The 22,461-nt window shown below is 48.2% G+C and overlaps 2 protein-coding genes across 5 annotated transcripts; both read right to left on the reverse strand.

Moving 5' to 3' along the window:
• Positions 1-85: 85 nt before the first annotated feature.
• On the reverse strand, positions 86-7,976 carry GPATCH3 (G-patch domain containing 3). 2 transcript variants are annotated; one of them, XM_059916263.1, is made up of 8 exons: positions 7,219-7,976; positions 6,107-6,661; positions 4,414-4,832; positions 2,691-2,865; positions 2,297-2,356; positions 1,569-1,690; positions 1,333-1,460; positions 86-831 (listed from the first exon to the last, which is right to left on the reverse strand). In XM_059916263.1, exons 2-8 carry the CDS (start codon positions 6,537-6,539, stop codon positions 594-596), a joined length of 1,575 nt encoding a protein of 524 aa, XP_059772246.1. In that variant the 5' UTR covers positions 6,540-6,661; positions 7,219-7,976; the 3' UTR covers positions 86-593. The 2 variants fall into 2 exon arrangements, with proteins under 2 accessions (XP_059772246.1, XP_059772253.1); XM_059916270.1 differs by lacking the exon at positions 7,219-7,976 and having other exon boundaries at positions 6,107-6,705.
• A 137-nt stretch (positions 7,977-8,113) lies between these two features.
• Positions 8,114-17,702, reverse strand: NR0B2 (nuclear receptor subfamily 0 group B member 2). Of its 3 annotated transcripts, none has more exons than XM_059895949.1 (3): positions 17,089-17,702; positions 15,880-16,117; positions 8,114-8,220 (listed from the first exon to the last, which is right to left on the reverse strand). In XM_059895949.1, exons 1-3 carry the CDS (start codon positions 17,627-17,629, stop codon positions 8,175-8,177), a joined length of 825 nt encoding a protein of 274 aa, XP_059751932.1. In that variant the 5' UTR covers positions 17,630-17,702; the 3' UTR covers positions 8,114-8,174. The 3 variants fall into 3 exon arrangements, 2 of the variants coding, with proteins under 2 accessions (XP_059751932.1, XP_059751948.1); XR_009497479.1 differs by having other exon boundaries at positions 8,154-8,220; positions 15,755-16,117; XM_059895965.1 differs by lacking the exon at positions 8,114-8,220 and having other exon boundaries at positions 15,566-16,117.
• Positions 17,703-22,461: the final 4,759 nt, after the last annotated feature.

Raw genomic sequence — 22,461 nt, forward strand, 5'->3', positions numbered from 1 at the left:
CGGACGTGGGGGCCTGGGGGAGGGCGGTTACCTTTCTGGGGATTTCCCCGCCTTCCTCCCGGCCGAATTAGAAGAGAAAGAGAAATTCGGTAGTAAACTTTTTTATTCTCTCGTCAGGTCGCAGACCCGGGATACCTGCAGCGGACTCTCCGCTGCCCGGTCCCAGCCAGTTAAGGGTAGAGGCGATGGAGGGCCCGCCCCAAGACCATCTCTTCCAACCACAAATCCTCTCCTCTTCCATGTCCCTTTTCCCCTCTTTCTGGGCTTCATGCTGAACCCACTCCCACCCTCCCCTTGCCCCCAGGAAGGCTGTGACGATAACCTCAGTCAATCCAGTTTTCAAGGTGCTGGGGGAGGCAACAGGAGCAAGCCCAAACAGGGACTAGGGTTAGGAGACCACCGAGGACAAGTCATTAAGCCCTATCATTAAAGGGGAGGATAGGGGGCTTTTTGTAAAAATGCCCCTGAGGTAGACAGGCAGAAGGCAAGTTCTGAACAAGCCGCGCAGACTGCTGCTCCCAGAGTTCTTTCTGCTTCCGTGGGAGATAAGGCCAGGCAGAGGGCTGCCACTGTGCAATTATGAGTGATCCTGATTAAGGAAGCCCTTGAACCTGCCACGCAGGCTCTGAGGCGCTGTCCGAGGCACAGCTGGAACCCCTCACAAAAGCCATATCTGTGCGAAACTTCATGCTGGTGGGTGGCTGGCGTCGGAGCAGCGACTCCCCCTGGTCCTGGGGTAGGGGCTCATCGTAGATGGTGGAGATGAGCCCTAAGCCAGTTCCACGGGGCCTCTTCCGTTGCCCAAATGGCTGGAGCTTCTCTCCATGGTACCTGGATCAAAAAGAGCTCTCAGTGAGAAGGCTGCTACCTCACCGCAGTAAAGGGGTTGAGAAAGGACAGGGTAATAGCTACTACATATCTGGTTTGTCCCAAAGACTGAGCATTTAAATCTGGATCTTTGCTCTCCAGCCCCCTTATCCATCCATTGATAGTGCCAGCAACCAGAGGCCTCACATACTGCTTTCATTTTAAATAGTACACGAAATTTAAAACAACTGTCACCACTCTGTGACTTACAGTCACTTTCTAATAGCAATCATCAAGTCCAAACTCCTCAGACTTGGGGGAATGACTCCCCCAGGAGATTAATGATCCTGTCAAGCCTGAGGACTCGGTCTTGAAAAAATTAGTGCCAGACCTACTTTTTCCTTCTAATTCTGTTCTGAAGTTCATTCCCTAGGGGTCTCTAGCACCCAATCCAAAACCAGAGGGAAGAGGGTACAGCTGAAAGGCTCACTTGGGCTCCCAGGGAAGTCCCTCACCCATACTCACCCCAATCCACGCTTGCATCTGGGGTGCTGGCCGTCACTATCCAGGGCCTCGGGCACCCCTGAGCACCCGCTGCCCAGGCCCTGGCCCTCGGCCCAGCCCTGCCGCTCCATCACCTTCCGCCCAATGCCCTGCAGAGGGAAGGGAGAAGACTCGAGGTGGGGCTTCTGTGGGGGCGGGGAAGGGAATGAGGATAAAGAAGGAAAAAAGGGGGGTCAGTGGGCTGGCACAGTGCTCACCTTGGTGTGGCGCTCGAAGGTGCCCATCTGGTGTCCGATCACGGAGCCGGCCTCCTGGCCATCACGGAGTCTCCGTTCCAGACGAATTCTGACAGAGTCTCGGGCATCCTTGTCTCCACCATCTGAGGAAGTAGAGCCCAATTTGTGGAAGGGTCTCTCTCAGCAGAAGGGGGGAAAATCATGTTTCTAGGCCCTCCTCACAAGATTTAAATATTCATTTTTATGGTGTGTTATTACTGTATTATTATTTCTCCCATTAGACTGGGAGCCCGCCAAGAATAAGAACCACAGCTGTCCCATCTTACAGATGAGGAAACTGAAGTACAGAAAAGTCATAAAGCCAAAAAATGAGAGACGGAATTAGGACCCAGGTCTTCCCTTCCCACCCCCCAACCACCCTAGGTCATTTCTGACTCCAGAATCTAAATTCTTAACCAGAGCCTGAACTCCTGACCCTCCCACTCTACTAGGGTCTGCCCATCAGAACCAGAGCTCCCTGAGGGCTGTCGCCACATGTCCTTCCTCCACAAAGAAAGGAAAAAGGCTCTGCCCACAACCAGCACTTAATGCACTCAACTAGCGATGTTTTAAGAGAGGAACCCTCTCAGTGGGCTACCCCAAAGGAACTGGTGCCCTGTCTCAGCCTCTGCTAAGCAGGTCTGGTAAAGTGTCACTGCAAGGCCAGGGCACCATTCCACCTCCCAGTACTGCAACCTCTGGCCCAGTACCTGCATCGTAGTACACACTCATATCCACATCCCAGTCATCGGCTGTCTGTTCATCAAAGTCTGCAGATAGAAAAGCATCAAGCAGAGTGAGCCAAGGACTCTCAGTTCTGTCAAGAGTTAAATTAGACTTTCTAGAACCTGGGGCTTTTGATTTTATCTTCAAATCTCTCCTCTGAAGGGGGGTCATTCAGAATTTGTAGGAGGGCATTTTCTCTCCACTCCACTGATCCCTCACCCCTAGAAAGGATGGCTCGTCTCTCATATACGACCAACGTAAGCCTCTTCCCTAGCCCTTTAGTTGGGCTCACTGCCAGGGAACCCACCGTGTGGAGCAGAGCGCCCTGAGCGAATGCAGCAGGGATCACCCCTGCCCTTGCCCGGGTGCCAGTGTTACCTCCTTCCTCTTCCTGCCAGAATTGGGCGTCAGTGTAGAACACCAGGCCTGAGCCACCCTTCTCCCACTTGAGCTCGATCTCCTCCTCAAAGAGCCGCTCAGTGGTCCGCTCCTGCCGGGTCACATCCTCATGCAACGCTTCGTGCCGCTCCCACTCCTCACCCCGGTCGTCGTCCTGGGAGAAGGTGGGGAGAGGTGACCTGCCCGTCCAGCTTCCTGACCTGAGGCCCACGAGGAGGGCAGCTCAGTGCACAGGAGGTCCCATAGATGGGACCTCAGCTCCTTTCCTCCAAATTTCTCTGAGAAGCAGCACTTTCTGGCCCCTAAGCCGTGACCAAAACATCTCTCCATGCCCTGACTGTTTCTCAACATACTTGGCCCCTTCCGCCACAAGCCTGACTCACTCTTATCCCTGCGCTTTTGGCCATGTTGTTCTCCCTGCCTGAATATCTGCCCTCCTCTGCCACCACCACCTCCTCTTCACTTGGTTAAATCCTCCTCATTCCTCAAGTTCTATAGCTCACATGAGGTCCCCCACAATGAGGCCCACAGCACTCTCACTGGTCTCTGAATTTCTCACTGCTAATCAATACACCCTGTTTATGCCTTTCTACATTCTGTCACAAAGAAAGAAGGGACAAGAACTAAACCTATCGTCTACTGTGTCAGGCCCTTCACATACCTTACCTCCTTTAATCACCCCAACAACCCTGTGAGGTTAGCACCATTATTCCCATTCTACAGGTGAGGAAACCTCAATTTAGAGGAGTAAAGTGATTTGCCTAAGAGAGGGGCAGAGCCAGCGTTCAAACCCATACCATACCAATCCCCTTTCCAGATGCTGGTTCTCTCTCTTCAGGGAGCTTGAAGGCTCTTTGAGGGAAGGAAATGAGTCTTAGAATGTCTTTGGAATCCTGCGCTAGCCCCTGTGTTTACAACTGCTTGACTGGACTTGTGGAATGATAGAATGACTCCTGGCTTGAAATCTTGGGGACTCCTGCCCCAGTTAAACTCCAGGAGATCTCAGGAATCACTGCTACAGAGCAGGTGCTGGAGAAAAGGCAGGACAGTACCACACACTAAGGATGTGGTCCAGATGTGTTAGCAACTCTGAGCTGGGAACTTTGAAGACACAGGTCAATTACTTCTTACCCAGAGTATGCATTAAAAAAAAAAAAAGTTTCCCAACAAATCACACCTCTCCTGATTGTATGGATGAACAACCAAGTTTGGAGAAAGAGGTAGAAGAAATGTCTATTTCATTGATAATGTTAGAGTGGAGGCTAGTGTTCAATCCACAGACTCAAGGTCAGAAAATAGAGGCGACTTCTCAACCACATAATGAAAGCACACAGAAGTTAGACAAGCAGCGAAGGGGACTGGGTTCACATCCCAGCTGTGCCTCTGCTTCCTTAGGTCATCTTGTCTCTTGGTCAGTAGATTTCATCAATGAAAGGGACCCTCCTTACATTTCTTCTGAAGGAATGAAAAGAAGACCCCTTTGAGAATCTTTTGATAAAAGCTCTGGCCCCTCTCCCACAGAAACATATACCTGCACATGCAAATGCAGTTTTACGTTCAATGTCAGGGAGTTCAAAGTCTTTGGAAGCCTCCTGAGGACCCCAGGTTTAGAACTCTGGTAATACACAATTGAAGAGTGGTACTGTTAATGCCTTGGCCTCTCTAAGCTGCCAGCGAGGACAAGGTGGCTCTCTGTACTCACGTCATCTGAGTGTGACTCTTCTTCCTCTTCCTCTTCTTCCTCTGGCTCTCCACAGGGGTTGGCTGGTACGTCTGCCAAGCAGGTTCCCTGGGGTATTTCCTCACCCTCGGCTGTGTACACAAGCTCTTCCTGCTCCACAGTCTCTGAGTCCTCATACTTGAAGGGCACATTGCCGTAGCGCCGGGAGGAACCTGTCTTGGGGAATTGGAGCTGCAGCTGGGTGATGATCCGAGGGGGTAGACGGCAGGCCCGGATCAACTCCAAAAAGACCCGCAGGGGAGTCCCCACATTTCCACTGGGCATCAGCACCGGTGGGTTCAGCTCTGGCAGTTGCCTCAGGTCGGCCAGCGTGAAGGCTTCACTCTCAGCCTTCCGACTCTGCAGTTCCTTCCGGGTCTTGAAGGGAAAGGAGTCCAAACCTTGGGAAGCAGGGAGAAGAACAGCTCTTGAAACCTAGAAGTCTCCAGCAACACTTGAGCCAGAAACTGTTCAAGGTTTAAATCCTTTAGCCTAATGCTGTTTCTCCCTTTCAAACTTTTCCAGTGTCCCTTCCTCTGTTCCCTGACCAGAACCACCTAGTAATTTCATGCCATTTCTCATCACCTAGGCTAAGCTTACAAGTTTCTTCCAGATCTGGTTCCTGATGACCTTTTGATTCTCAACTGCCACCAAACCTCACCCCCCGCACACCGTCATACCATGTGTTCCAATCACATCAAACAATTTAACATGCCCTGAGAGTTTCATGGGCTTTCACATCTCTGTGTCTTTGCAAATGCCATTTACTTTGAACACCATTCTTTCCCACCAACTCCTGTTTATCTTTCAAGATCCAAATGAAAAGCCACATTTCCTAATCCTTCTAGGAAATGGGTTTCTCCCTCCTCTGTCATCTCACAGCAGTTGGTGTTAAAAGAGCACAGGCTCTGGAGCAAAATGCCCAGTTAGTATTGTGACTCTGTCACCTTGTAATATAACACAACTTCTGTATTCTTCAGTTTCCTCACTTATAAAATGAGTAACAATAGCTCCTACCTTATAGGATTGTTGTGAGGAGTCAATAAGAAAACGAAAGACTTCGAACGGTGCCCAGTAAGTGCACAGGAAGTGCTCAGTAAATGTTAACAATTAGAATGGCATCTCTGTGACACTTACCTTTTTACAAATCTGTCTTCCTCTCTGGATTCTAAGTACAGACTGTGTCCAGCTGTTCTCTGCATACCAGCTAGAGTCACACTACGTGTAGCAATACAGGCTAGATTTGTTGAATGAATAAATTAGAGGGCCCTGCACTGTGCTTCCTGTTTCCCTATCAAAGTGATTTCCCATGAAAATGGGAGCTGTCCAGAGAAAAGAGTTTGTCTCTTCATTTTCATCTTGCCAACAGAGGAGTGGGTGGGGAGCAACAAAGACAATATCTGATTTCCTTTTTCCCCTTCTATGTCAGTGCAAAATCAAAAGGGTCTCGGAATAGACTTAATAAACTGGAAAGATCATCTGAATAGTTCTCTTTCTGTTTTTTTTTTTTTCCCCTAGTTTTTCTAACGTGCGAGTGGAGCCTGAAACTTTGTCCAGAAATGATATAAACTCCTAAGAGCCCTAACGAGAGACCTGACTTATCCTCAACAATCGGACCGGTGCCTCTGTTCCAGTGCCTCTAGTAGTCTCAGTCTATTATCTCTCCTACTCGTACCTGATGCCTCCGTAGGTAGCCGAAGTCTGCGGATGAAACAACGACCAGGTAACCAAGTCCCCTGAGAATCCAGCCACCGGCGGCCCGAGTACATACGGAGAAACCTCTGGGCTTGAGTTGGCCCCCGTACCGAGATGACGCAGCAGCAGGTGCGGGTCTGGGCGGGAGCAGAGTCCTGAGTGGAGAGAGTGCGGGCATCGTTGAGTGAAGTCTGGCCGAGACCCCGGCGGATAGGAGTTAGGATAGAGTCGGGAGCAGCCTGGGGAGGGGCCCGCTCAGGCCGATGCCGGTAGTGGAAACAGAGGAAGCCACAGTCGCGCTGTTCCCGGAACTGGCTAAAGTAGCTCCGTAGCTGGGCTGAGCGCAACTCCGCCGGGATACCGCTCACTATTAAGTAAACTGCCGCCTCCTCCGCCGCACTGGACGCCGCCATCTTGGGTGTCACATGATCGGCTGGAACCAACACTTGCGAGAATATTGCGAGGGGCGCTGAGGTGCTGCAATACTGCGTAACCGGTGATTAGTTCGCCGGGGTTGTGGACGTGGAACCAAGAGCTGGGAAAGCACGGAAGGAGGTCGTTAGGTCCCTTTCCCGCAGACAGAAGCCGGTGGTGATGGGTAAAACTGACCTGAGAAGTGGGGTTACGGCTCTCTTTCATAAGGCGCTAGTGAGGATCAAATCAGAAGCCTGAGGGAGGGGCAATGTTTAAGATTTTTAGCTGTTGGATATCTCCCAAACCTAATCGCAATTCTTTATCCGTTTAGAGCCTTTTCAGTCGTAAATCCATTTATGCTACCAAAACATATTGGTGAACTCCCACAAATCAGTAAGAAAAAGATAATCCAATTGAAAAGTGGGCCGAAGACCCTTCACAGAAGAGAAACACATGCAATTAACAATGAAAGATACTCAATCTCAATCATCAAAGAAATGTAATGAGACCCACTTCATAGCCACCAGGTTGGCAAAAAATTTTAAATCCTCAAATCCTCTTTTAAATCCTGACGATGTAGAGCAACTGGAGCTCCCATACGCCGTTGGAAGTGTAAACTGGTACCACCACTTTGGAAAACAATTTGGCATTACCCTGTAAAAGTGAAACTACACATACCTTTTGACCCAGCCATTCCACTTCTAGTTATATATTTTAAAGAAATTCTTGCGTATGTTTATCAGGAGATGTACCGACAATGTTGAACCTCGCTCAAGCCCTGTGATCCTGGAAAACAGCGAAAGTTAAGAAACCCCTCCCACCCTTTTGTGTTCTGTAACACAACTTACTGCAAAGAGACACCCTTCCTTATATTACTTAGATAAAACTCATGGGTGCCCCCTTGTTTACCTATGGCAAGGCTAGACACAGACTCCAAATTTCAATTCTTTGCCTCATAAACGCTTAGATGAACTGCTTTTCCCCACAGAGCAACGAAAACAAAATGCTTGTTAACTAAACTTTGGTTAAGCTTCTCTCCTTCCTCCAGGTCCATGACCTTTGCGCTGTGTCCCCCTCCCCAACTTGAGCTGTACACAACTCCTTCTTAACAGCCCCTCCTGAGAATAGGCTGGGTTCAGGGTAAAACATTCTCTGATCTACTGTGCCATAAACCATTCCTGGTCATCCCACTTCCTCACACCCAGTTCTTTCTAGCCTTATTTACTCCCCCCTATGAAAGAAAACCTCTTTGCCTAACCCTTGAGACACGCGTAGGTCTTATGGTTAGAGCTTCTCTCTGCAATAGCTTCCTTCTCCCTATTTCAGTAGTTCCTTTCCTTCCTTGCAATAATCACTTCAAATAAAGTCCCTCCTTCCTAAGTCCAGATTTGTTTGTTATTTGACAGTATGTATGAATATTCATAGTTGCAGTGTTTGTAAGAGCAAAAACTGGCATTTAGTACCAATAATTTCAGGTATATGATACTGAGTGAAAATAAGTCAGAAAACAGAATATTCCACTTGTATAAAGTTCAAAAAATACAAATCAACGTTTTTTAAGGATACACATATAAGTATGCTTTAAGATCATAAAGGGAGTTCCCTGGTGGCCTAGTGGTTAGGATTCCGGGCTTTCACTGCCGGGCCGGTTCAATCTGAGATCCCGCGAGGCACGTGGTGCTGCCAAAAAAAAAAAAAAGAAGTCAAGTCTTAGAAATTTGATCCTTAGCTAGCAGTGTGACTTGGGACAAGTTACTCAACTTCTCTGAACCTAAATTTCCTCATCTGTTGGATAGGAATAATAGTCCCTACCCTTAGAGGATTGTGGTGAGAATTTAATGTCATCACGCATATAAAAGTCCTCAGTAAATGCCTAGCATACAGTAAGCCCTCCTTAAACGTTACCTGTTATTTTCATGAGAATGGGGAGTCACAAATATGAGAGCGCTTTCCATACTTATTTTATTTATTTATATATTTATAAATATTTATTTATTTATTTGGCTGCTCCAGGTCTTAGTTGTGGCACGCGGGATCTTCAGTTGCAGCATGTGAACTCTTAGTTGTGGCACGTGGGAATCTTAATTCCCCAACCAGGGATCGAACCTGCAGTGGAAGAGTGGAGTCTTAGCCACTGGACCACTGGGGAAGTCCCTCCCTACTTACTTTAATTTTTCATCTTTGTACGCCTTTCACATAGTAGGTGCTTAGGGAAAGCTGGTTGGTTGTTGGAGGCCTTGCTGCCTTTGGGAGGGATCAAGAAATGATTAACCCCAAATTCAGGGTAGTCATTATCTTTGGGTGATAGATTTAGAAAGATGTCAAAAGCTGATGGTAATAATGATCTGTGGAACAATGATGAGGGTTCTTGTACTGTTACTCTTTTTTTTTTTTTTTTTTAAACCTGGGCCCGTGGCAGTGAAAGCACTGGGTCCTAACCACTGAATGCCAGGGAATTCCCAGTACTGTTACTCTTTATATATTACATATATTTTATAAATATTTTATTTTACTCAATATTTTTAAAGTTTTTTAAAAAATTAATTTATTTTTGGCTGTGTTGGGTCTTAGTTGCAGCACGTGGCATCTTTCGTTGTGGTGTGCGGGCTTCTCTCTAGTTGTGACACGAGGGCTCCAGAGCGTATGGGCTCAGTAGTTACGGCACGTGGCCTTAGTTGCCTCGTGGCATGTGGGATCTTAGTTCCCTGACCAGGGATCAAACCCGCGTCCCCTGCATTGGAAGGCAGATTCTTAACCACTGAACCACCAGGGAAGTCCCATATTTTACTCAATATTTTTAAAATCTTAAAAGGGAAAATAATATTTCAAAAAGCAATAAAGCAAGTGATTACATTGTGGTGGTCACAAATATCCACCTATTCAAGAAGTAAAAAATAGAAACAGTTCTAACGAGCATCTGGGTAATTGTGAAAAGGGACAATGTTACGTCTGGATTCTAAAATCTGCCGATGGATGTTTAGATTGGTACACTATTTTAGAAAACTAGCAAGATCTACTCAAGTTGAGCACACATTCTATGACTCGGTAATTCCGATTCTTGTTATATAGCACCAGTTCTGCAAACATCCGTGCACCAAAAAACGTGTGCAAGAATAATGCTAGCATTATTATTTGATGAACCAAATGTTCCTCAGCAGTATAATGGATAAATAAATTGTAATGGGATACTTTACAACAATGAAAGTGAATGGGTTACTGCTACACAGAGCATAGATTATATCTGGATCTCAGATATAATATCAAGTAAAAGAAGACAAACACAAGAGTACATGCTATACAATTCCATTTATATAAAGTTTGAGACAAGCAATCTCATTTATCATGTTGGAAATCAGGGGTTAGTGATACCCTTTGGGCAGGAGGGAGTGGTAATGATGGGGAGGGTTTCTGGAGTGTTGCTAATGCTCTATTTCTTGAGCTGGGTGGTGGTTACAGGGTTGTATTCATGTTGTGATAATTCACCAAGCTATAAAGGTCTGACTTGCATACTTCTATGTATATTATACAGAAAAGGTTTAGTTAAAGCTATGTTTTTTAAAATCTGAGAATTGAAAAATAAGTGTTACGTAGCAAATGATGTGAACTGAAATAAAAATGGTGTACTCTAGAAAAGCTGTTAGATGACCCAAGAAGTTACGCACTTATGATTACACACAATTGCCATTTGTGGGATGAAATTTCCAAGACTCACAGGATGCTCAGTGTGTAGATTATCAGTAAATCATCACTGATGGAATGAATATTCCTGGCACTAACATGAGGATGTGCTGCTGAGTGTGGCTGGGGACTCTCTCCAGGGAAAGTGGGCCGCTTCCTTGGGGGAGCAAACAGGCCAGATTTCTCATCAAAAACTTAAACCCAAAGGTAACCAAGACTACATTAAAAAAATTTTTTTGTGTGTGTTGTGTATTTTATTTATTATTATTATTTTTGGCTGTGTTGGGTCTTGGTTGCTGCACGGGGGCTTTCTCTAGTTGTGGTGAGTGGAGGCTACTCTGCGTTGTGGTGCACCAGCTTTTGATTGTGGTGGCTTTTCTTGTTGCAGAGCACGGGCTCTAGGCGCGCGGGCTTCAGTAGTTGCAGCACGGAGGCTCCGTAGTTGCGGCACACAGACTTAGTTGCTCTGCGGCATGTGGGATCTTCCTGGACCAGGGATCGAACCCCTGTCCCCTGCATTGGCAGGCGGATTCTTAACCGCTGCGCCACCAGGGAAGTCCCAAGACTACATTTTCACTCTCATTCTACCTTACAGTGAGGTGGGGAGAAGGAGTCTAGGTGCTGTTATTTATTCTCCACTTGATCATCTCTGACCGTTAAAGACTCAAGATAGCATAGCATTTAAGAGCATAGGCCCTAAATTCAGACCAGCTGAGTTCAAATCCTGACTACTACTATTAACTGTGTAACCTTGAGCAAGTTACCTAACTTGGTGCCTCGGTTTCTCCATCTGTGAAATGGAGATAATGATAGTACTTCCAGCATAAAGTTGTAAGAATTAAATAACATAATCCATATAATGTGTTTAGAGCATAGCTCTCCATAACTGTTAGCTGGTTATTGTTTAGTAGCTACCCAGAATGACCTGCCAGAAATGGATGGTCCCCTTTGTTAACCCTGATTCCCCAAGACCTTAGCCTTGTTGCCTCCACCAGTTTCACTGGGATTGCCTCTCTCTGCTGCCTTGTTCTGTGACATGGCCCCTGTTCAACTCTCCAGGATCCTCTCTTGCTCTTAGGTCTCCTGGGATCCAGTTGCCCCAGACCACTGGCAGTTAGCAAAACACCCTTGAACTCTGACACCTCTGTGCCTTTGCACCTATCATTCCCTCTTGCCTGGCAACTCCCTATTCAATCTCTTTAGCTCATAGCAGCTACCACTTGGCTGAAGCATTTTTCCCATCTCCAGGCAGATTTAATTACTACCTCTTCTGAGCCCCTGCTGCCTGTTGGATGTCCCTCTATCACAGTTCAGATCACTCCGTGTTACAGTTACTTGTGTGTGTGTCTCTGCCATAGACAGGATGTTCAATGAAGGCAGGGACTGTATCTTATTTATTCTGTGCTCCTCAGCATCTAGCACAGGATCTGGTACAAGTGGACATCAAGAAAGATGTTGAAAATGGCATGAATGGACGGATGGATAGTGGGTGTTGGCTTTTTGCTAGCATCATAAATTCTAGGTTACGTGACTGTACCAAGGGCAGGGTGTGTCAGCACAGGGCACAGCACCCGTCAACAGCCTGACTGCTTAATAAGCAGTCAATGATTTGGCTAATGAAGGTAGAAATAATGATGATAATAAAATGGTACCTGAGGCTGACCCAGAGCCACAGCCACTCTCCTGCTTCCTAGTGAGTCATCCCTGGCTGGGCCTGAGGACAGGGATCAGGCTGAGAGACAGTCAGTAAACAGTGGCTGAGCTGGCTCCAGACAACCTGATCTTGGCCATGACTCACTCCAGCCTGTGCTGGTGGCCAGAGCCCGGCCTCCACAGTCACACAGGCCTGAGTTCAAATCCCAGCACAGATGGTGATCAGTCCAAACCTTGAAAAATTTGCATACCCTGTCTAAGCCTGTTTCTTCCTCTACCCTCTCTGGTTGATGTGACACAGTTCCCACTGTTAAGATACTGATAGTGAAGGCAGCTTCCCACCTTTGGAAACCCTGCAGTCTCATGGAGAAAGCATTATTGCCCTTATTAAATTGTATTATAGGGATTTCCCTGGTGGTCCAGTGGTTAAGACTCCACGCTCCCAATGCAGGGGGCCTGGTTTCGATCCCTGGTCAGGAAACTAGATCCCACATGCAGCAATGAAGGGCCCGCATGCGGCAACGAAGATCCCGCGTGCCGCAACTAAGACCAGTGCAGCCAAATAAATAAATAAAAATATTTTTAAAAACTGTATTATAATTTTCTCTTTAGTTTTGCTAAATTTGTCTTTATGTTCCTCTAGAAGGCTTGGGTAGGGCACAGGGAGTGACTCAAAAGATACAGACAAGAGGGCTTCCCTGGTGGCGCAGTGGTTGAGAATCTGCCTGCCAATGCAGGGGACACGGGTTCGAGCCCTGGTCTGGGAAGATCCCACGTGCCGCGGAGCAGCTGGGCCCGTGAGCCATAATTACTGAGCCTGCGCGTCTGGAGCCTGTGCTCCGCAACAAGAGAGGCCGCGATAGTGAGAGGCCAGCACACCGCGATGAAGAGTGGCCCCCGCTTGCCGCAACTAGAGAAAGCCCTCGCACAGAAACGAAGACCCAACACAGCCAAAAATAAATGAATAAATAAATAAATAAATAAATAAATAATTTTTAAAAAACCCAAAAAAAACCTCCTGAGATTAAAAAAAAAAAAAAAAAGATACAGACAAGAAATAGAAGTGTAGCTTGGACTTCCCTGGTGGCATAGCGGTTAAGAATCTGCCTGCCAGTGCAGGGGACACGGGTTTGAGCCCTGGTCCGGGAAGATCCCACATGCCGCGGAGCAACTAAGCCCATGTGCCACAACTACTGAGCCTGCGCTCTAGAGCCCGCGAGCCACAACTACTGAGCCCGCGAGCCACAACTTCTGAGCCCACGTGCCACAACTACTGAACCCCGTGCGCCTAGAGCCCGTGCTCTGCAACAAGAGAAGCCACCACAGTGAGAAGCCCGCGCACCGCAACCAAGAATAGCCTCCGCTTGCCACAACTAGAGAAAGCCCGCGCACAGCAACGAAGACCCAACACAGCCAAAAATAAATAAATAAATTTATTAAAAAAAAAAAAAAAAAAAGGAAGTGTAGCTCCCCAATCATGTGGAGAGGTAGGGAAGAAATTTGCAAAGGAACAAGGTAGGCTAATAAGGGAAGCTATTTGAATGATGGAAACATTAGGTAAGTTGAGGGAAAAGGCTGGGGTGGAGAGTGGAGAGGAGCGCTTTCTAATGCCTGCTCAGGGTTAGGGAGGGCGGGTGAGAGGCAGGAAGACTCAGTCTGAGGTTCAGAGAGGAGCAACAGTAAACTAACGGGGGCAGTTGGTGAAGGGACATAAAAGATAGAATGACCCCAAATCCCTGAATCTGCAGGATTTGGCTCCTATGGGGAGATGAGTCGTCTGCTCTTGAAAGCGTTGACTCATGCATCTGCAAGGTGAGATGGGCCCAAGGGGTGGGAGGGGCAGGGCAGGGACAGGTGTCAGGGACTGAGGTCTGGGTCTGGGGTTCTGGTGGAGGGTGAAGGGGTAGAGGGGTGCAGGGCTTGTTCCTGGGCTCTAGAGGACGTCTCTACTTGGGGATATGATTAGGTCCTGGCTGGGGGGGTGTCGCTGAGCAGGACATGGCCTTTCTGAGAGGAGGGTGGATATTGGGGTTGCCATGGGAAAAGGGAGTGATTGAGGCCCTAAATGCTGGACAGAGCAGTTTGGCCTGTATTTGCAGCCTCTGGGTAGAACCTGAAGTGTACGGACTCAGGTCTCCCTATGCTGGGGGCCACTTTTTCTTTTACTGTGACATACAGAAGGTGGAGAGCATGCTCTGGTGTGTCCCACCCATGGGTGGAGGGGTGTAGGTGTGAACATCTGGCTTGGGGGCACGTCTCCTCTCTGTGAATGTGTTTGCCGTATGTCGCTGGGTGAGTGTATCTGGGCTGTGCATTTCTGTGCTGTGTGTGGGCCGATGGAGGGTCTGTTTTGTGGGTCTATGTAAGCGTGTCTGAGTTGTTCAACTTAGTGTGTCTGTGAGAGAGAGTTGTAGGTCTGAGTTGTGTGAGTGTCTTCGTTGTGGGGCCTGAGCTGTGCCATTCTGTCTCATTCTGGGTGTCTGAGTGGTGAGTGGGTGCTTGGGTAAGGGACAGGGGTGCCCTTGCTGCTGGCACTGGGTGCCCATAATGGGTACATGGCCGGTTCAGTTGTGGTGCCTTTCCTTGTGGCCTTAGGGAAAGGTCTGAGTGATGACTCCTAGACTGCTGTCCCTGAGTGAATGACCTCTCGTTGAGTAATAATTAACTTGGCCCCCCGTGAGAAGAATCCACACTGTGGTGGTGAGGGGGGCGGGGCCTGGCTGGGACAGGCCTCATTGCTGGAGAAAGGAGGAGACCTGAAAGGGGGTCCTATAGGCATGTGTGTTGTTATCATTCCCTCCTGCCCACCCTGCAGGTCAGTGACCTTGACCTGAGTGATATTCAAAATATTTAACAAACGGTGAGGCACAGACATTGACTAATCAGAATAGACACAAGCCATGCACTGAATGGAGCAGCCCCGGAAGCCGTGGCTGTGCCAAGCGTTGCCCTCTGGCTGCTGGACATGGGGATGGATTCCAGGAGAAGGGCCGGCACAGAGGGGCAGTGGAGGGAAATACAGGGGGGCTCCAGGCAGTGGCTAGGAGCCAACGGTCATGGAAGTGTGTTTCAGACTTTAACAGCTGGTGTGGCAACTAAGCCTCGGTCTGCTCTGGTTTCCAAGCAGCTGCCAGACCAGCCCTAATTGCCCTTGCCCCCTCCCATCGGGAGAACAGTGGACTGTCCTCCTTTGTCCGCTGAAGGAATGGGGGAAGTGAATGATCCCAAACTGCAGAAATTCCTGTAACCTGTCGGTTTCAATTTGGAAATGGGCTGCTTCATTTTCCTTATTGGTTGTAATTGGCAGTTCTCACTGAGGTGAGAGGGAGGCCGGGGCAGGAGCTGAGGGAGGGGTCAGCAGGGGATTTGAAGACAGGGAGAGACACTCCCTATCCCCTAAGATAAAGGCAAGGACAGGAGAGGGTCCTGAACGGACACTGCCCCCTGGATTCAGACCCATGTGAAATAAATCTCACCCCCAGAAATGAAATCATCATCCCACTCTGAAAAATTAAAATTCCAGTTTCCTGAGGTCTGGCTTCTGTGCCACTTATAGTTCCTTCCTCTTGGGCTCCCTCTGACAGGGGCAGGGTGGCTCTGGAGGTGAACCGGTCCCTTCCACATGGACAAACTACAGTGTCAGGCTCCAAGTGTATCACACCTTTTATTACAAAACCCAATAACTTAAGTCAGTTCTGTATAAAGTCAATAGGACTCCTGGCCCAATGAGCAGTCAAAACTTCCAACCCCGTCCCAGGAGGGGATAGGAATCTTGGCCCAGAGGCTCTGGGACCACCAAGCGCTGGCCAGACAGCTGGAGCACTGTGTCCAAACCAAGGAAGGCCAAGATGGGGTGGGGCTGAGTGAGGGCCCCATAGCCCACCTGGCTGGGCCGGGACCAGCTGCTCATGGGAAGCCTCTGGCAGCACTGGGTCGCCCAGGGATCAACCAGGCCGAATCAGTGCTGCCAGCCTCCACCCAGTCTCTGCTTGAGCTGGAGCAGGTCACCTCAGCAAAAGCATGTCTTCAAGGAGGCCAGCGATGTCAACGTCTCCAATGACGGGGTGAAAGAACAGGTCTCCAAGCAGGCTGGGTGGAACGGACTTGAGGGTGGAGGCTGTGAGGAGGACACGAGCCAGGCGGCTTTGGCCTGCTGGGCACCAGGGCTCCAGGACCTCCCACAGGGCCTGGTGCGCTTCCTGCTGCAGGTGCCCGATGTGGGAGGAGGCGTGGAGGCCTGGCACGTCTGCGGGCAGAGAAGGCACAGATGGCTGGTGAATAGCCTACTCTGACACCAATGGGGCAAGACTGGCCCAAGACCGGAGGCCAGCGGCTTGGCCTTTGAGGCCCCATTACTACCTCCTTAATTTATTTATTTATCACTTCATTTATCCATCCTTTATGGAGAGGCAGTATAGAGCAATGGTTAAGACCCAGGCTGCCTGGGTTTGAATCCCACACTGTCACTTATTAACTGTGTGGCCTTGGACAAAGTTACTCAAGCTCTGTGCCTCGGTTTCCTCATTGGTAAAATTGGGATAAATAATAGTACCTATCTCCTAGGCTTGTTATGAGGTTTAAATGAGCTAGTGTATGTAAAAGCCTTAGAACTGGACCTAACATATGGTAAGTGTAATATGAGTATTCGCTATGATTATAATAAATTATAATAATGCATTCTATGAGGGCCTTTGGTGAGCAATTCTCATCTAGATGCTCTCCAGATTACAAAGAACACTTCCTGTATCCGTTGCTCTCCTGGCTGAAGTTTATGGGGACTCCTCCCTCTCCTCCCCCACACCCCTTCATCTTTATTCCTCTTCTCTATGTGGTCTTTCTGACCCCACAGAGTTTCACCTTCAGAACTTCCCCATGCGGTCCTCTCGTGAAGGCGTGACTGAGGCACAGCTGTGTCTGCCCACCCTCCCCTTCCCCACTCCCACCTTCCCTGAGGGTCAGGGCAATTTCTTAGGCAGAGTGGCAAGGACTAGATACCGATATGAATAGACCTGAGTCCCCATTCTTGCTCTGCCCCTACCTGGCTGTGTGGCTTTCACCAAGTCAATTAGCCTCTCTGAGCCTCTTTTGTGAGATGACTATTTGGTGATAATCAGGACCCAAAGTGATCACAGATGTCAAGCCCTTAGAAGGCGCTGTCCCTGGCTGGGCCCTGCCCCCCTCCAGCCATGGCCCATCCAGGAATGTCTGGGAGCTCACCAGGGTTGAAGAGGATGGTCCCTTTCAGGTAGGCATATTCCTTGGGGCCCAGCTCCAGACGCCAGAAGGACTCCAGGCAGCACTGAAGCCACTGCACTGCAGCCAGTGAGGGCTGGGGCCGATCCGGCACCTGGCCATTGCCTGCACCGCTGGTGGGCTCCTCCAGCAGGATCTTCTTGAGTATGCTGGGAACTGGGACCTCAGCCACCTCGAAGGTCACAGTGTCTTGGGCCAACCCAAGCAGGAAGAGGGGGCCCCAGCAGCCCCGCAGCAGCTGTCGCCGATCCTGGGGGTGCAGCTGGCAGAAGGACGGCAGGTTCCTGAGGAAGGCCAGCGTCTTGGCCAGAACATCCAAGGCCTCCCGGCAGGTGCGATGGGGAGTACACAGCTGGACGGGCCGGTGCTGCCTGCACAGGCAGCGGCCACGGGCTGGGGGCACAGAGGGCCAGTCCCTGACGCTGGGGCTCAGAAGTGCATACAGGATGGTTGGGCGGCCTGCAGCACCCTGGCATGGGCAGGTCCCTGGCTGGCTGGAGCTCATGGTTGAGGATCTGTTCCTCCTTCCTCCAGGCTCTCCCGCCCTCTGCTTTGTGCTGTGAGTGCTATTTATATCCCCAAATGGGGGAGGGAGGGGGGAACCGCCCAACAACCTTGACTCCAGAAGTCATGTTCATTGAAAAAAAAAAAAGAAACTCACACTGACCCTGGCAGGACCGGTGGGGAAGTGGCGGGGGAGGGAGGCTTGGAAGCTCCACGTGGCCCTGATATCACTTCAGTCAATGAAGCAGCGGGTGCAGGGCACAGGGTCACCTGCCTGCTGGCCCTGCTGCCCCTTATCAGATGATTCAAGTGGATAAACAGGGTCATTAACCCAGGCTGTACCAAGGCACCAAGGCCTCAGGTGCACAATCAGCAGGTGGCCATGGCAGGTGTCCCTATTGGTGCATGCAGGACTCTCGCTCAGCTAGGAAGCCAGCCCCAGAGCCGGACAAGCCTTGAACACAAGGCCCAGCCTGGAAGCGCCTTATCGCTCACTTGTTTGCCTAACCTTGAGGCCCTACTCCTGTTGTTGGTGAGCAACAGGCTGCAGGGAAGGGAGCCAGGATCCTGGGGGGCTGGGAGGACTTTGCCCACTGTGCAGTCTAGGAGGCTGCCTTCCTCTGACTCCAGTTCTGGGGGGCCCTGCACGAATAAGGTCCTTAAGAACTCTTTCTCCCCAGCCTGGATTCCTGGAGCTCGTGAGGGGCCATATCTGCTGAGAAGCCCTTGCAGAATGACAATGAAATACTGCTGTTTACTGAGCACCTACTATATGCCAGGCACTTTCCACTCTAATATTCAGAGCTTCCTTATGAGGCACGATTCTTACTTTTTGAGACTCAAAGAGGTAAAGTGACTTGCCCAAGTTCACACCACTAAGAAGAGACAGAGCCCACATCAGTCTGACTCCAAAGTCCTTGCTTTTTCCCCTGGACCCACTGGCCCAATTGTGCAGCCAGAGCTGGTGACTACCTGGGTCCCTACCTTGCTGCTGCTTCCTGGTCTGCAGATGTTGCCCACTTATGATCTGGGCAGAAACGTTGCTCTGCCACCAGTCATATGGCTCCACTGTCCCAGGCATCTGTCTCAGATGCTGGGGCATGGGTTGTGAGAGCTGGTGGGAAGGTCCTTGGCTGCGTTATGTCTGTAGACCTTGGCAAGCCCAGCCTGGCAAGACTTCTGCTAACACACTATTGGGCATCCATCGCCATCCCTGGCATCTGCTCCTGGCTCTATCACTTTTCAGTTATGTGACTGTGGGCTGAACCCCAAATCTCTGTGGGCCTCAGAAGCTTCATCCGGGACAACGCCTGCTTGCAGGGGTGCTGTGAGGACAAAGTGAGATCCTACGTGTTGAATTCCAAGCAGTTTCTGGCATACAGTAGGAGGACTTTGCTCCCCCTTCCCTCTGACTAAGGAACTAAGGCAAACAGGCCCCAGTAGACAGGCACGCATCTTTCATGCAATTACAATTGCATAATAATCTTCATTCTTACGTTTATAAAGTTCCTTTAATGCCCTTTTATCTTACTGGGTCTTCACAACATCCTGTGGAAGGAGAGTCTACAGTCAGACTGGCTGGGTCCAAATTCTGCTTCATCACTTAACTGAGAGACCTTGAGCAAGTCACTTTATATTTCTGTGCCTCAGTTTTCTCATCTTTAAAAGGGTAGTAAGAAAGCCCACTCATGAATATTGGTTTTACGGGGCATGAAGCTGATACAATTTTGTAGGGCCTTCATTAAGAATAGAAAATCAGGTGTGAAAGTGAACATTTAATAAATGATAAAACAAATCAGTACAAAGTACAAACATCACAAACCCAGGAGAATAACAAAGTACTTTTACTGATCAATTGCCTGACAATATTTGCCTACATATTTTAGCTGCACACTCTTTGCTCGCCTCTTCCCACGTTAATGATATTTATTTTGAAACTGACGCAAACACCGAAAGGTTGCAGGTACAGTACAGGGAACTTTTTTTTTTACCTTGAACGCTTTGGAAGTAAATTGCCAACCTGAGTCCCATCACCCCCAAATACTTTAGTGTGTAATTCCTACAAACAAGGACATTTTCCTACATAACCACAACATAATCATCAACATCAGGAAATTAGCATTGAATAAAACCAGGAAATTAACATCCAATCTCATTGAACATCGGAAATTAATATCTAATCTCTAGTTTTCACCTTTAAGTTTCACCTAATGCTCCAGTGAAATCATTATAGTAAAAGGGCTCAGTCCAGAATCGCACATTGCATTTCTTCGCCATGTCACTCTAGCCCCTACTGGTCAGGAAAACTATCCTTAGTCTGTCCTTGCCTTTCACAACCTTGACACTTTTGAAGAGTTGTTATTTTGTCTCATGGCTTTCAATTGGAGTTTGTCTGTGGCTTTCTTGTGATTAGACTCAGGTTATGTATCTTTAGTAGGACTGTCCCTGGAAGTGATGTTGTGTTCTTGATACACCCTGATATATCAGGGAGGACACATTTCCATTTGTCCCAGGGTTCACTTGGTCACTTGATTAAGGGGATTTCTGTCAGACTCTTCCGTATACCAGTTACTCTTTCCCCCTTTGTAGTGAATCAGTCTTTCTTTCTTTTTTTTATATATATTTATTTATTTATTTGGCTGCACTGGGTCTTAGTTGTGGTACGCGGGATCTTTGTTGCCGCTCATGAGGGATCTTCCTTGCGGCATGCAGGACCTTTAGTTGCAGCATGTGGGATCTGGTTCCCTGACCAGGGATCGAACCTGGGCCCCCTGCATTGGGAACGAGGAGTCTTAGCCACTGGCCCACCAGGAAAGTCCCTGAATCAGTATTTCTTGAGGAGGTACTTTGAAACTATGTAAACATTCCTCCTCATACATTGAATGTACCTGTGTGTGTTTGTATTTAACTATGAATTCATGGTCTCCTATTTTATTCAGTGGCTTGTAGTCTGTTACTATCGTTATTTATTTTGATGCTCAGATTGTCACAGACTTGGCCAATGGGAGCCCCTTCAAGCTGGAGTCTATGTCCTTTTGACATGCCCACATTACTCTTTGAACATCCTTTGTTTCCTAGTATATGAAGATATCACTTTTCCAGCCCCTGGAATCAACTAGTACTACACGTAGCTCTGATTTAATCTTTTAGTGGAGAATAGTATTTAAAAACCATGATCTGGGTACCAGAATCATATTTAGAAACGAAGATCTATTAATTGCTATTAGGGTGCCACTGCTTCCCAGCCCTCCCAGAGTTAGGGAATGTACACAAACACACACACACACATTTATACCTATGTTTATTTATACATACTGAAAAACATGAGTTCATACTATTACCTGTAATTTTTTTTTTAATTAATTAATTTATTTATGGTTGTGTTAGGTCTTCATTTCTGTGCGAGGGCTTTCTCTAGTTGCGGCAAGCGGGGGCCACTCTTCATCACGGTGCGCGGGCCTCTCACTATCGCGGCCTCTCTTGTTGCGGAGCACAGGCTCCAGATGCGCAGGCTCAGTAATTGTGGCTCACGGGCCTAGTTGCTCCGCGGCATGTGGGATCTTCCCAGACCAGGGCTCGAACCCGTGTCCCCTGCATTGGCAGGCAGATTCTCAACCACTGCGCCACCAGGGAAGCCCTATTACCTGTAATTTTAATCCACTATAATGGGATTCATTCTAGTTTTTGCCCTTTCTATATTATACCTCTCTTCTCTGACATTGAGAAATCTGGTTTTCATTATTTTTAACTTATTTACTCATTGGATCAAGCCTCCATTTGTAACCAATCTGCCGTCTCCGCCACAACCCTCTCTGCTGTAAGATGCCTTCCTCTCCCCACTTGGGCTCTGATACCTCGGGTCAGGTTGCCCCCTCCCACTCATGGACTTCTTCTTCACCCTGTTGGGCCTGTCCCTCTACGCAGGTCGCTGCTCTTTGAGGACACCCTCCTGCCCCTGCTGAGGCCACCGTGGTGCCCTCCTTTGCTGGTGTGTGCTTTTACCTTGTTCCTTTCTACCCAATAGCTTTAGGATGGACATTTTCAGGAAGAGAAAGGAAGAGAAGGAGGTAGAGCTGTCAATGATTTTTAAAAATAAATTTCTACAGTGAGAATAGAGAGATGATTCTGTCTTTCCTCTTGCAAGGTTAATTTCTTTTAAGTTTTATTCTTGATAGTAAGGAGATGTAAAACATGCCCTTTCACACATAGATGTATTGGGTTGGCCAAAGAGTTCATCTGGGTTTTTCCGTAACACCTTATAGAAAAACCCAAATGAACTTTTTGGCCAACTCAGTATTTGCTACCTGTAGTACTGCTTGTAGGTTTGTAATCAGAATTTTTATAAATTCTACATTGTGTAATGCCTATTGGAAAAGAAAAACATGCATGGAACATTTATAATTGCATATGCTGCCTATTCCTTATAGGAGGGAACTTCCTTTTTGAGTTGGTGTCAATATGAAATGACAAATTAGTGATGAATGATCGAAAGAATTTTGCACAGATTTGCTTCTTGGTCCATACAAATCCTTGTTTCTCCTCCACCACCTGCATACTTCCAGGTGTTTTGGGAATAATTCATATTGGGAAGAAGGATAGAGTGGGAAAAAACAGTGATCTTGACCAGTTGTAGTTTAAATTTTTTATTTTTTGCAAATTAAAAAGAAAAAAATATACATGTATTTGACCCTAAGAAGACATTGCTGGGACCTAAGAAGACATTGCTGCCTTGGAAGGGCCCATGCAAATGCAAGGTCCTGGAATTTGAGCTTCATTAGTTTCACAGCAAATCTGCTTCTAATAATGCGTTTCTTAGGTGTTGTGAGAACACAG

Source organism: Balaenoptera ricei, chromosome 1, assembly GCF_028023285.1.
Source record: "Balaenoptera ricei isolate mBalRic1 chromosome 1, mBalRic1.hap2, whole genome shotgun sequence".
NCBI classification, from domain to species: domain Eukaryota; kingdom Metazoa; phylum Chordata; class Mammalia; order Artiodactyla; family Balaenopteridae; genus Balaenoptera; species Balaenoptera ricei.